The 15,057-nt window shown below is 42.9% G+C and overlaps 1 protein-coding gene across 6 annotated transcripts in view; it reads left to right on the plus strand.

Annotated features, from left to right (window-relative positions):
- Positions 1-15,057, plus strand: part of PKP4 (plakophilin 4) — a 169,104-nt gene that overhangs the window by 129,057 nt on the left and 24,990 nt on the right. For all 6 annotated transcript variants that reach the window (XM_065880987.1, XM_065880992.1, XM_065880988.1 and 3 more), the window contains exon 10: positions 1,004-1,217. In XM_065880987.1, the coding sequence (XP_065737059.1) occupies positions 1,004-1,217 (214 nt within the window). The remainder of the gene's footprint in view (positions 1-1,003; positions 1,218-15,057) is intronic.

The following is a 15,057-nucleotide window of genomic DNA, read 5'->3' on the forward strand; positions in this document are numbered from 1 at the left end:
GATACAAATTATAGTATGTACTTGTGAACTCATGTATTTTACGAGATTCTGGTCAGAATCGGTGCCAACACACAATTAAGTAAAGGATTTATAACCATTACTAATACCGAACATATATGAATATTTTATTTCAGATTTTAAGCTTTTGGGGCTTTTATAGAAACATAGTGAGTCATTGATATTGGCTAGATTTAACATTTTAGACCTTTTTTCCTCCTGCAATGTCATATGGAACTTAAGCGTTTTTCACCCCTTAAAATTTAGAACAACACACAGTTACAGACTAAAGGTGAATGCAGTAAATAAAGCCCAAAAATATTCACATAAATATTAATGAAGTGACAAATGGAAGAAAATTTAGGGAGAGTCACCTAGAGAAACAATTCTAGAAAGCAAATGACTTCAGTCAAAAATCTCTTCCTGGGGCTCCCCTGGTGGCGCAGTGGTTGAGAGTCCACCTGCCGATGCAGGGGACGCGGGTTCATGCCCCTGTCCGGGAAGACCCCACATGACGCGGAGTGGCTGGGCCCGTGAGCCATGGCCGCTGAGCCTGCGTGTCCGGAGCCTGTGCTCCGCAACGGGAGAGGCCACAGCAGTGAGAGGCCCGCATACCGCAAAAAAAAAAAAAAAAAATCTCTTCCTGTGTTGTCTTCGACCCTACATACAGCTTTGTTGTGGTCGTGTATTTGTGCATTTCACTTGGAAGTGACAGCATAATCCCTGTGTACATTCGGAGGGTTGGCGTATGACCATGTTACCTGCGTGTGGCCGTTAAGCCACCTAAGTCTCCCTTCCCTTCTTTAAGCCATGAACCTGTGAAAAGAGCTTCATCTTGAGAGTGTCCTTAAAATTTATAAAACATGTATTTTTTTAGAATAAAAAATAATCATTTGAAATGATCTGGAGTTGTATGTTTTCCGTGATCTTCCCATAACAGACTTTTGTTTGCTCTCTGATTGACCACATGTCACTTAAGCCTGGTACCTAATATTTTTCATTCTAGGTGTGTAGGTTAGGGGGAATCAAGCATCTGGTTGACCTTTTGGACCACAGAGTTTTGGAAGTTCAGAAGAATGCTTGTGGTGCCCTCCGAAACCTTGTTTTTGGCAAGTCTACAGATGAAAATAAAATCGCGATGAAGAATGTTGGTGGGATACCTGCCTTGTTGCGACTGTTGAGAAAATCTGTTGATGCAGAAGTAAGGGAGCTGGTCACAGGTGGGTAAAGAATGTGATCACGTCTTGGAGGAGATGTTGAAAACCATCTAGATTCTGCCCATGTATGGTGGCATCGTGAAGGACTTGGAGGTTCTAGGTTGGAGGTGACAATACAGTGCTCACAACTGTGACAAAGGCTGTGTGTAAGTTAATCTAATGATTCAGAAGGTACTCGCAGTGCTGTAGTCACCTCGACTAGTATCATTTATTGTACTTGTTAGTGCGTAAGTATCAGCTAACAGATGTCTTGTCACAGAGGGCTGAATACGTCATTTTTCATTACATATTCCATAGTAATTACTTGTTTTAAATAGACTGGCTCTCCTTCCTTATGAAAATAAACTGTACTTAATGGATTGACTACCTTCCACTTCAGTTCAGCCTGTGTCTGAAAGCCTGTTAGTATCTCAGATGCTTCTCTGGGTACTGGAGATGTAAAGTTGAATAAAACTCAGTCCCTGCCTTCAAGTAGCACTTCGATTCCAGAGGAACACAAGTGATTTTCTGTGAATGTCAGTGAAACGTGCAAGTGCTGGACTCCGTAGAGGTTGCATTGGGAGCACGGCAGATGGGTAGGGAAGTTCTCTGGTCAGTGTGAAACCAAAGCTGGCCTAAAGGTTGAGGAGGCATTGGCTGGGTATACAGGGGAAATATTTCCAGTCGCAAGCAGAGGCTCGGAGACAACATGGGTTATACAGGCGGAGCTGCCAGCAGGAGGGGGATGCTGAAAGGAGACAAGAGCAGAGAGAAACACAGGCCTGGTTTGGGGAACTTGTGTCCCACATGCAGTGGGAGTGATTACAGGGCATGGCGTGGCTAGTTTGGGCTTTTATATGCATTCTTCCAGCAGGCAGTAGGGGTGGGGGATTGATTTGAAGTAGATGAGCCTGGCACCTGGGAGGCCTATGAGGAGGTCAGTAGTCTAGAGATAATAGCTTGAACTGTATCAGTGGTAGAAAGAAGGGGTGGGCAGTGGAGAAGAGGAAACAATGAGAGAAATATTTCATGGCCAGGCCACAGTGGTCCAACATGGGGAGTGAGAGTCCCAGAGGAACTGAGTGATGCTTTGTCTTGAGGTCAAGCTGAGAGAACAGTTCTGCAGGAGGGTGATTAATGACAGCACTGTTTATAAGAGTATTAGGGGGAAATACTGAGTATTCATTGGTAGGAAAACGGTTAAATAAATGGCAGTACATTCACACAGTGAAACCACATAGAAGGGCTAAAATAAGTTCATTAGAGCTATCTGTAGCAACATAGATAAATCTCTAGAAACATTGGTAGAATGATAAGCACAGCATGACACTATGGTATAAATTTTAAAATATGCAGGTTGAGGCTATCTTTATTTTTTGATATAGGCACATGCAATAAAGGTAAAATTTTTCATTAGAATGATAAAAGACAGATTCAAGATAGTGGTTACCTCTACAGGGTGCGGGTAGAGAAAAAGGCATTGAGGAGTATAATCTGGCTCCACTTCTTTAAAAGGAAAGAGAAATCTGAAACAAAGAAGACAGAATGTTAATACAGTTGATCCTTGAATGACCTGGGGGTTGGGGGCCCTGACCCTCTGTGCAGTCGAAAATCTGCATATAACTTATGGTTAGCCCTCCGTATATGTAGTTCCTCCGTACACGATTCCACATCTGTGGATTTAACCAGCCACCAATTGTGCAATACTATAGTTTTTACCATTGAAAAAAATCTACATATAAGTGGACCTGTGCAGTTCAAACCCATATTGTTCAAAAGTCAACTGTATTTAACAAAGCTAGGGGTCGGGGCTTCCCTGGTGGCACAGTGGTTGAGAGTCCGCCTGCCGATGCAGGGGACACGGGTTTGTGCCCCGGTCTGGGAGGATCCCACATGCCGCAGAGCGGCTGGGCCCATGAACCGTGGCCGCTGAGTCTGCGCGTCCGGAGCCTGTGCTCCACAACGGGAGAGGCCACAACAGTGAGAGAGAGGCCCGCGTACCGCAAGAAAACAAAAACAACAAAACAAACAAACAAAGCTAGGGGTGGAGGACATCTGGGTGTTTGTTTTATATTTGCTATGCTATTTTTCATGCTTGAAATAGTTAATTTAAAATGTTTTAAAGACATTTCTTCCAAGTGAATCCCATTCTCCACTAGCTTCCACTATGAAATCAGAGCTTTAGGTTCTGTCAGCTGTTATTCAGTAATACTTAGGAATGTAGCAAACCACCTTGAATCTAATATTTAGTTAAGGGGAATCAACTTTCTCATAAGATATTCATGTTCAAAATAAGTACCCTGTACTTCGAATAAGGTATGAAAATTACGTACTAAAAGTAGAATGCGCTTTATATATAATCTTAAACTCCAGAATGGACTGCCTGCCCTAATGTGATTTGAATATTAATGCTTTAACACATCTCAATTACATATTGATTTATTAGTAAGTCAATTAGTAAATCAATTTAGCTCCCTCTTTGTAAAATGCTTTTGAAGCATCAAGCCCTCTCATACCAAAAAATAAATTATTTACATTTACATACTATGTAATGTGTGTATGAAATGAAAATTAGAACAAGCGAAATAAAATTAAGAAAAAAAATTATAGACATATCCATTCTAGAAGTTAGCACAATCACTGTGATTACACCCAAATATTTGTCCTAAGCCCCCTGTTAGGAAGACAGTGTTATTTGCAGTATATGAGTACTTTCTTTCCTCGTTTGATGTTTCTTTCCCATCATTTTGAACTCTTCCGTGAGCGTTCGAGTAATTTCTCCCAGTAATACACCTGTGCAGCCAGCAAGGCTGCAGAATGATGTGTGCAGGCTCCCTGAGGGATCAGCGGTGATCCAGGGTCGACCTGACCTTGGAAGCACGGCTTCTACTAGATTTGGTTCTGTTTTGATTAACTAGGCAGATTTATCATGACTTGGTCCTTACATCCTTGATGTGCAGCTTTTTTCTCTTCTTCTGTCGTAATTTCCCACGGGAGGAAGAAGTCTTGACTGCATTTTTGTTTTGAGGTTTTATCCTTGGGAGAAACTCTTAACAGTGTCTTTCATGAACTGAGCTCAAGGAGTTTGTATGATGTAGTGATAAACAAGAAGTAAAGTGTATGAAAGTTTGGTGGGTTTTTTTTTCATTTTAGAATAAATCAAATTTATTTGAAGTAGAGCCAGACTTTACTATTAAGGGTAAAGTCTATTAAATTTTATGTACTGATTTACCTGGTGCGTACTCTGGATGTGAGTGCTAATTTAGATGTTTCACTGCATATATCCTCATTTCTGTTTGGGAACAGTACTAGGTTGCTGAGAACACAAAAGTTTTAAGACTTGGACCCTGACCTTGAAAGAGGATATGAGTTTTCATAATTCAAAAAGCTATTTCCCTAATAGGTTGTATCAGTTCCAATATAAAACTAGCAACAGCCTCTGATATTTCTTTTTTGGAAATAGCTGCCTGTAGCTTTTAGGCTTTTTTTAGAAGTATTTTTTGGCCATACTTATAGGTTAGGGAATATTAAGAACTGTTTTATAACTCTGTACTTTTACCTGTAACAGTTCATACTGATATGTGGACGGATTGCTTATGAAACGTTTTCTTCAAAAGTAGTCTTTGCTTTGGAATGGCAGTAGTGTGTGTAAACAATTCACTGAAATGACAATATATAAAGGAGTTGGACCAGAGGACTTCAGAAGTGAGTTTCCAGTTTCAAAATGCTAAATGTCAGCCCAAGTTTGATTTGTACCTAAACACTATCTACCTAATATGAAACTACCATGCCATAATAAATCGAGCATAGTTGCTTGGGGTCGTGTGTGTATTACATGTATACATGTATTTGTAGGTTAAGATTTATGGAGACAAGAAAACTTATTTATTCACATTTCTCAGTTCCAGAATTTAGTGGTACCAACTTTAACTGATGATCAGTAATGTTTTAAGAGCAGCTAATCCCTGATGTATTTTAAAGAATGACAAAATCAAGAGAACCTTGAGCTCTTTCGTTAACTATTCCTGAAGTCAAATACTCATAAGCTGTCTCTAAAGCACAGAATCACAAGGTTGGAGGGGACCTCCAAATTCATTTTGTCCAATCAGCCATCCAACACATGGAGCCCCTGTACAGCTTCCACACAAAGTAGCTGCCCACCATGTGCTTGAACCCACAGGGATAGGGGGCTCATTACTTCGTGGGATTAAGACTGAGTAGCACAGTTGTCCAGAAAGCAACAAGAAGACATTAAGTATGACTTGAGAGGCAAGGAAGATAAGCCCTCAGGACATCATTTTGCCTAAGAGTAGCCCTACAAGAGAAGACCAGTTAGCCCCAAATCCAGCCTTCCAGACCTTTCCTAACCAGGAAAGCATGTCCCCGTCTGAACCATTTTCATTGAAACATGTCTGCTCCAAACATGGGTAGCAGGGTGCTATGTGACTGCATCACCCACCATTCCCTATCAGCTGCCCATCTCTTGGAAGATATCCTTCCAAATTTAATGTTCTTCCAGTGTCTCCACAAAATACTCTGGCCCTGGCCAACCTTGCACGATGCTTGGCCTTTGTAGGTATGGCCTAAGAGTTCTTCACTGTAAACTGTAGTCAACTTAGGGTCATGAAATGTTAAAGCACAGTGAACCATTGTGTTCAAAATATTGTGTTATTTGAAGAAATTACTCTCCCCTTGAAACTAGGTATTCTATTGTCCTTAATATTAAGTAATTCAACCTCGTTATTAATTCAAAGCCTTTTCTTCCACTTCCCTTTGTTTCGGTTTGGCATTTTTAACGCACTTCAATGCAGAAATTTTAGCTATTCTTTTTAAAAGATGTCTTGCCTTTGCTTTAAATGTAATAACTGCCCAGGGCCTGCATTTTTGGCCACATCTTAATTTGCAGAGGTAGGAAGGAAAAATACTTTTGGCCCAGTGTATTTTCCCAGGACAGTGTGGCTGTCATTGTTAATTAAAATAGTTCTCTAGTATGTGACGTGATTCTTGTGTTTTCTTCGCTGTGTTGAACATGTTCCAGGTTGGAACCTAATGAGCTTTTCTTTCAGTAATTGCTGATATGTGCAGGTGCTTAGGCTGAGGTTGTTACTATAGAGGTACTTTTTACCTTTATTGTGCTTAAACCTGAAAGCTGGATGAAGTATCGTTGTTCCCCAGTTGGGTTATAAAATGAATGTCTGCGAGGCCACAGACTATGGGTAGAAAGTGGGAACATCTTGTCACTAGAAGAGATATGTTGAACTCATTTGTTCAAGATAATTAAATATGTTTCTAAGCTAGGATATATGAGTTTCAAGTTATTGAGCATCCTGAAAGCATCGTTTTTTAAAACTATACAAATTGAAGATATTGCATAGAATCTGCACGCCTACCTTTTGATGCACCAGATGTCCCAAAATTATCATGCTTCTCTTACCCCATTAACACTGGTGTTAAGTACCAAAAAGTAGCCTTTGAATAATAATGGGCTTTGTTTAAATGACTGCTATATTCACATTCCTTCCAGTTTAGCAAGAGCTTATTATTCCTCCATATGGCTAAGTAAAATATTTCCACACTGTTTATTTTAAACTGTTTGGATGCCAGCAGTAGGTTCCAGACGCTATGAAGAACGTGAAATTAGGCGTATTCCCTTCCTGATCATTAGCTCCTTATTTCTAATTAGACAGTAAATTAATAAGAAAATGATAGTTGGGTGCCAAGGAAGGGTACATGGGCCAGGCTCAAGTTTAGCAAAGAGCAGGACATCCTATAAAGAGCCAGAACCTAATGGACATGCATTCAGCCTTTTGGATGATTATGTGCCATTACAGAATGAAGTGATTACTAAACATGTCCCCTTGGCCTAACTAAGGTGCCTTCAAAACAGTCATTTATTCCCTGGTGCGGAGAGGAGTTGGCCCCTTACTTTCTGTCCTGCTTTTTGTGGGCCCCTAAGAGCTGTCAGGAGTCTCATGGGTAGTTTTCAGAAATCCAGCAACATCGCCTCCCAATTCCGAGCCCAAGTCAGTAGGATCCTTACCACTTGGCCCTCTTTATAAAATAATAGCAAGGGGAGCGTGCACTCTCCTATTTACTGAACATTTCAAACCATAAAAATTAGTAATGAGAAATAAAATGACAAACGTTTCATTGGTAACAAAACAAAAATAGTTTAATAAATGCAACAACCCTTAATTCAGAGTCACAGAACTTTGAGCTGGAAAGGGCCCTAAACAAATCTTCTATTCTGCCCCCTGTAGTACAAGATGAGAAACTGGGATACAAAGAGATTGAGTCCAGAGGTTGGGTTTCTGACATGCCGGCTGAAGCTCTTCCTTCCCTTGCCTCTGCCCACCCTGGCCCATCCGCAAAATCTGGGGGAGGATGCAAATGCCCATTTTCACATGTCATTTCCCTTATTCTCTCTAATTACCACCAAAAAGGGAAAAGGAAAAAAAAAATCCCATAATATCTCAGTTAGTCTCTGAATTTCACCCAGCTATGTAAATATTTTTGAACTTGGTCACTCTCACAGCCACATCAAACTAATGATCAGGTATAATCCTAAAGCTTCAGGTTGCTTAGAAAACACGTGAACCGTGATTTTAGTCTTGTGAGTATTTCAGGATTCACGGTCTGAGTATGAAAAGATTTGCCCTTGGAAGTGGACTATGACATTCTATTTTGTGTGCGGGCTTCCGAATGCCGAGTAAGATGAGGCAGTCAAGCGGGGAGACTCAGAGGTTCCTGTAGAACTCAGGTGGTCAGCCAGTGGTCAGGGTGGGGTCTCTCAGCACAAGACAGGCCCCGTAATGACACTCCCTCAGTAAACTAGACAGCACGTCGGTATGAGAAGGATGAGAGCACATGACGAAATTCGCAAAAAGAGGTGCCCAAGAGACCCCACCCATGTCCCTCAGGTACTTTGCAGTTTCTGAGTCTGTCTTATTTCCCGTGGCTTAGGACTGGAGGCACTTTCGTCTCTAAGCTTCTTCTGATCAGACCAGATGACAAAGTGGAAGCCTTAGTGCCGTTACAAATGAATAAGCACATTCCTGGAACACATAAAAGTCAGCTGTGGAACCTGCAGCTGTGGGACTTTGTCCCAGGGAAATCTCTGTGGTAGTGTAAATAAATTCTCTGTCAGAACATGAAACGACCTGAAGAGCACCCAGGGTGGCCGGGTCACTGCTCCCACTGCCACCTCTGCATCAGAGCAGTTCTCCCAGGGGGGCTTTCCCTTCACGTGACCCATTCGCTTTTACAAACTCCCCGCTAACAGAAAGAATCATCCTTTACGTGCCTTACGGGCAGTGCTTAGTCAGCAGTTCTGAATTTTAAACTGATTGATTTTCAGAGGAAATGCCTTTCCAGGGTACCTAGGACTGTATGCCTCCATGAAGTCACCAGTCCTCTCAACCTACCCCTGAAGTTGGGAAATTACCTAGGTAAGAAAGAATATGGTGAAATGCAAAGTGGCTCTGGAAATGGAGCTTTAGAAATCGATAGATCTTCTCAAAGATGCTGTGATCCACCTTTGTACCTGAAAAATCACAGAAACAAAGGCTTATGTTCTTTAAAGACTAAAAATATAAAGATCTATCATTCAGGTCCTTCGGCTGGGGACAGATTTAAGCAGCGGGAAACAGTCCCCTTCAGATTGAATATGTAGGCTGGTGCCCTACCGTGTGCAGCGTCTGCGGCCAGCTCAAGTCTTCGGTTCCACACAGCCCCCTCCTGGGCAGCTTCCTTCTCTCAGATCACCTGAGCCCTCACTCACTGTGGTGGGAACCCGAGGTCCTGACCACCATGACCGCAGCTGGGCCTGACTTTGCCTTCCCATGCCTGGCATGGGGGATGCCTCAGCTGGGCCGGAAATCTCAGGGAGCAACGAGGGACACAAGACAAGCCCACCAGGCTGGCCAGCCCAGGCCTCCCTGCAGGACCCCAGCTCTCAGGGCAGCTGCACTGCCCACCACCTAGGATGCTAGCTGTGCCAACCAGCAAGGAGTGTAGCAAAGCCTAGCCTGGCAGCAGGGATACAGGAAGAAGAAAGCCCGGAGCCGGGCCTGTAAGCCAGCTCCAGGACTGCACGCTCAGGTGCTCTGCGGCTCACTGCACACGTTTTCAGGTACCTCTCCTGAGATGGTCTCATCTTGGGAACCCTGGAAATGATTATCCACCACCATGACTTGTTTGCCTGGGAATTTATCCAGAGAAAGGCATTTCTATAACTGAAGACAGTCCTTTTGTCCCACTCTCACAATAATTGCTTTCCCATTATTTCAGTTCTGTTTCAGTTTCGTAATTTATTCACAGCATTCCAGTCCTGGTGGAAAGTTTGAGTCATTTACCTGAAGCCACAAAATGGCAGACACTTCTCACACTACCTTTTTCCCGCTACCCCCTTGATTTCCTCATTTCTGTTACCTGTACCATATTCTCACACAGGAGGTGAACTGTTGGCTCATCTTTGACATCACCCTCAGCTTGCGTCAGGCTCCAGATTCTCATCACAAGCACTCACTCTCCCTTCCTCTTTGCTTTCCCATCCCCTCTGCACTCCTTCAGGCCCTCATCACATGCTCCCTTGACCTACTGTCCCGGGACACAGGCTTTGCCCCTCCTGGTCCATCAGCTTCACTGTCCCCTCCTGGGATAATGCCCGTCCTGCAGTCCATCCTTCCCCAGCTGCCGGTCCAAATCTGCAGCCCCTATCCTCCCCTCACCTTCTGGGCCAACCCTAGCCTCAAGGTTTCCCCACTCCTGCCCCACCCAGCTGGGAGGGCACCCCCCAGCCCGCTTCTCCCTGGCCTCTGCCCTTCACACACCAGTTCGAACGCAGTGGTTTCCAGTTCCACACCAAGGCGGAGGTTTGCCTGCTAAGAAAAACATCCAGGGAGAGGCAGCATGGGGTCAGGAGTGAGTGTGGGCTCCAGAGTCAGATCCACTTGTTTCCTTCCAGCTCTGTGAGCCCCAGCAAATCTCCTCACCCGGTACCAGCTGCCCAGTGAGAAACACAGTACCTGCCGCTTGGCGTTTCTGTAGAGCTGGGCTTACTGCTCTTCCTACTGGTGGGTGCTTTGTCAGAGCTGCCTGGTGCTGCAACTATTTGTGGCAAGGCCTCCTGGGAGCAGAGGGCTCACCTACTTGTATCCCTTAGAGCCTGGCATGAAAACGTCCCTACCAGCACTTTCCAGTAGAAGTGTAAACGCAGGGCACGTCATTCTGAACTTCCTAGTAGCCACATTAAAAAGGAAAAAGAAAAATGTGTTTATTTTAATAGTGTAGTTTGTTTAAACCAATATTTCCAAAATATCACTTCAACTTGTAAGCAGTATAAAAACAATGAGGTGTTTTACATTCATTTTTTCATACGCGGTCTTCATAATCCAGTGTGTATTTTACACTTACAGCCCATCGTGGTTTGGACCAGCCACATTGCACGCGCTCGATAGCCACATGCAGCCAGTGGCTGTTGTATTGGACAGTGCATGTCTAGGCTGTGCTTGGGTATAAGTAACATGTGTCTAAAAGGCATGAGGTACCGAGCTTTAATGCCGGAAGGGGGCAGGGATGCAGGTGACCGTGTTGTGACAGGATATAGTAGCCATAGCATCTTGTCATTACTCTGCCCAACTGAAAGTTGCAGAGGTTTATAAAAACCCTACTGGGGTTAGGGAAGAGCTTCGGGGCAGCTCCAGAGAGAAGAAACGGAGATGTGTTTTTGCTAGATCCTGGGTGTTTCAGCCAGAGACCCATCTCGGGAATCACAATGGAGGCATGTGCTAGGAGCAGACAGGGGCCCTGGGTACAAAGGCCCATATTCCTGCCTTGTTATCCACAGACTATGGGTTTACGAGAAGCACACATGCTTGGACGCTTATATGCAATCTGCAGCCTTGATGTTTTATATTTTCACTTTTAGTCTAATATTTCCACCCCTGCAAGAATGCTTGCAGGGTGGGTATACACGACACCAGCCTGTTCCAAGCAGCCCATTGGATGCAGAATAGCCGGGAGGGGATGAACATATATACCAGGCAGTTCTGACCCCCACAGAGCTGAAGCATGATAGTGACTTATCATGATGCTTGCTCTGTGCAGGGAATGATGCGGCCAAGATCTCGTTGTCTCTTCTCTGATTTAATACTCTTCGTACCCCTAAGGCTTGGGTGCCTCGTGGACATCTCATGAAAGAGCATGTCTGAAACAAGAATGTCAGGAACAGACACTGAGCATGAGGCCAACTCATGAAAGAAAATGCAGGGGCATGTCCAGTGGTGATATTTGAAGTTGCACTAGCACTTTTTTGGCTGCTTTATTTTTCTTTTTTGCAATGCCCATGAACCCTTGTGTTGTGCAGTTTTGGGAGGAGGGGCTGTTTGTTTGGGTATTTTTTTGATAATTAGGAAGCAGCAAAAATTGAATACTATATAAAAATTAGTGGGTTTAGATTTCTTTCATATCAGAAAAAGAAAGAAAAACAGTTGCATAGGCTGTTATGTATTTATGCTACCAGAGAAATAGCATTTTCAAAATGTTGTTTGGTTGGTTTTCTAATGTCCTTTAAGAAATGCATTTTTCAAATGGTGCTATTATTCTAATTAATCAAGTAAAATCAGTTTCTGATTTAACTATGAAATTATCATTTGGCTGTAAGAATAGCTATAATGCTAGTTTTTAACGTGCACTCTTTCAAAATTCTGTGGCCTAGGATTTATGTGAATGGTATCTTAATTACTGTATTCATTCTTTGTGGGGAAAATGAACTTTCATCTCTTATGGCAGTTTCTCATTGTGGCTACTGGTTACTCATAATTATGTGTACTTTTTCTTGTGGTAGAGAATAAGCAGCGTTTTCTACAGTAGTATGCGGGAAATTCCCTAATATTTTCAAAATGAGTTTGTTTATATATATTCTTAGTTCTCACAACAAATAGCTAATTGCTTTAAATAAAAACCTCAAGTTTCCTAAACTGAATTATAGTTTATTTTTAACTTTCTTTTAAGGAACCAAGAGACAGTGGAGTGTGCTGCTAAATATTTTTGAAAATAATTTTGCACTAGGACGTCGGAGCTGGAGGTTTATCCTGTTGATGGAGGATGCTAGTAGTTCTGTATTTCTCATCAGTCTCGCTACATATGGGAGCTGGTGTATTTTCCATTCATTACTTACTGTTCTAGGAACATTCTCCCTGACCCATTAAATGAAGCCCTAGACAGAGTAAGTGGAAAGAACGTTGTTTTATTACTGCTTTAGCGAGGCAAGTACACACAGGTATTATTAGTTGGTCTTAAGAATGGTGCTTGTTACTTTGAGTAGAAAAGCCAAAGTAATCATTCCATAGCTAAGGCTTTTAAGTTTAAGTGAACCTTCTTCATCCAATGTTGGTTGATCAGAACTGGTTATTTTGGCTTTCCGTAACCTCTATTTTTGAAAAAGAAAGTGGGGAGGAAAAACCAATGTCTTGGAACTTGCTTTGATGTTCAAAATGGCGAGTTAAATCCTTACCAAATGTAGTTTACCAAATGTAGTTTTTTGTGTTACATAGCGAAGTACAGGATTAGAGGGATAATGTAACTCTTAATGCGGGATCAGAAAGCTGCCTTTGTGCGGATGCCACCGACTTAGCAAAAATAGAATCTTTCGTTTCTTCTGATCAAGAATAATTCTGAACACTTTTTGAAGTTGCAGGAGAGGTAGCTTTAATTTCTATAGCAGACTGATTTTATGAGTCATCTGAGTTGACCGAAAGATAACCTAGTCAGCTGGCCTACAAGTCTACTGAAGGATTATGTATTTTTAAATAATTTAACATTTTATAATTGGGCAACACTGGTCCTTTCTTTCTGCAGTCTGAGGGATGGGGATTCAGGCATTTCGGTGTAACTTAACTTCTGGTTCTGGGAGATGGAGCAGCAACGTAATTCTCCTAGCTCCATAGCTAGGGTGGTAGTTTCAGCAACCATCCGTTTTGGCCTTCATGTGAAAAGCAGGCAAAACTGTGCTGGCAAATTCCCTTGAAGATCCAGACCACTGTTCTGACCCCCTGCATGTACTTACAGACCTTCAGGGACACTCTCAGGATGCTCAGTTTTAAGAAAAGGTGTGAAAGGGAGGGAATACATACTTAGGTGCTAAATCTGACAGGCAAAAAATAAAAGGGAAATCTCAAAGCAAATACAGGCTATTAAATTGGATCCATCAACATATATTTCTGAGCACCTATTATGTCCCCTGCGTATGTGTAACCAGACATATAAAAGAATGGATAATAGAGTGTTTCTTACTCATTATACTTGCCTAATGAAATTTAATATTGAATTTAGAAGAAGAAATGCTCGTCATCTTGTAAAAGTGATTCACTTTGTTATAAAGCAGAAACTAACACACCATTGTAAAGCAATTATACCCCAATAAAGATGTTAAAAAAAAAAGTCAACATGTAGAATTTCAAGCCTACCAAATAATTAAATGGGAAGTGAATTCATTTTGTGCATCTTGACTCTTTAAGGTATTATGTGTGAAGCACACAGTGTCTGGCACAGAGTAAAACCATAGTAAATGGCCAAGTTACTATTGTGTATGTTGATTTACGAATGTTTCTGCTCTCCAATCCCCTGTAGATGTAATGGCTAATAGTAAACTGTAGAATGACATATAACTTCACTGGTCATTCTAAATGCCTGACAAGGAAAAGAAAGAGCCAGACAAAATCCTTGTTCCAGCACAGAAAGTCAGGCGAATCCACAAACCTGGGAACTCTCCTCTTGCCAGAGTAGATCTTAGAAGTAGCCAGGAGTGGAGGCAGGAACCATGCAAAACAAGCTTTTCTGCCAGCAGTCGGAGAACTTCTAGACATCAGCCCCAAGATCCAACGTGCTAAGTAAGAACCACTCCTCTTCTTGGTCGTGTTTTCACCTGAAGCGTGTGACTCAGCACTGTTTAATTTTCCATAGAGATGTATCTAATTTTATACCTATAACCTACAGTATGATAGACTTTACTTTGCATAAACCTTGCCTTAAATTAACATTACTGGAATGCATTTATTCTGTGAAGTAGAACGTAGCTTATTGGAAAATGCAACTCTCCCCCATGTGTAGAATTTCGTGGAGTGAGGACTTTGAAATGCTTTCACAGAGAGAAAAACTGTTCCAGTGGCCTTCAGAATCGCATGTTATAAGACTGTCATCAGGAGAGGTTAGGAAATGACCCTTCCCCACCACTGGCCTCTGGGCCACACGCTGCCCCTCTGGCTGACTCAGGCCCCCGGCAGGCCCCTTCAGAGCGCTGGGTGGGGTGAGGTTGGCCTCGCTGGCGGAAAACGTTAAAGCCCTGTTCGTGGCGGCTGCTATCATCCATGCTTCTGTGCCTCAACCCACTCTCCTTCTGTCTTCTCTCCCCTCACCTATCATTTGGGTCAGAACCAACCTCCAGAGACTCGTTTTTCATCCTTAGCGCCCAAGGTCTCTTCTGTGGTCATCCGTCCTCAGATACTTTTCCCCTAATACAGTGCTTTTCAAATGTCTCTTAGACACAAAACCCTTTTTTCAAACAGAAACATACAGTGAAGCCCAGTATTGAGAACAGATAAGGATGGAGCGGCTCCCGGTGAACTGGGATGGGATCTGGAGCCCTGCCGCCGGTTCTCACCCACCTCCCACACGGCTGCCCCTAAGAGCCCAGCGGAACCCCCAGAGTCCAGGGAGCCCGGTTTAAACCCACTCACAGAGATGCAGCCAGTTTTATCAGAATCCACAGAGAAGTAGCTCAGCTTGTGGAGTTTCAGCTCACGTCATAAGCACCTGCAGTGTGTGCCGCCCTCTCACCAGGACCATCAGCCACAGGGTAGTTATG

The sequence above is a fragment of the Phocoena phocoena genome, chromosome 7 (assembly GCF_963924675.1).
Source record: "Phocoena phocoena chromosome 7, mPhoPho1.1, whole genome shotgun sequence".
Classification (NCBI taxonomy): Eukaryota; Metazoa; Chordata; class Mammalia; order Artiodactyla; family Phocoenidae; genus Phocoena; species Phocoena phocoena.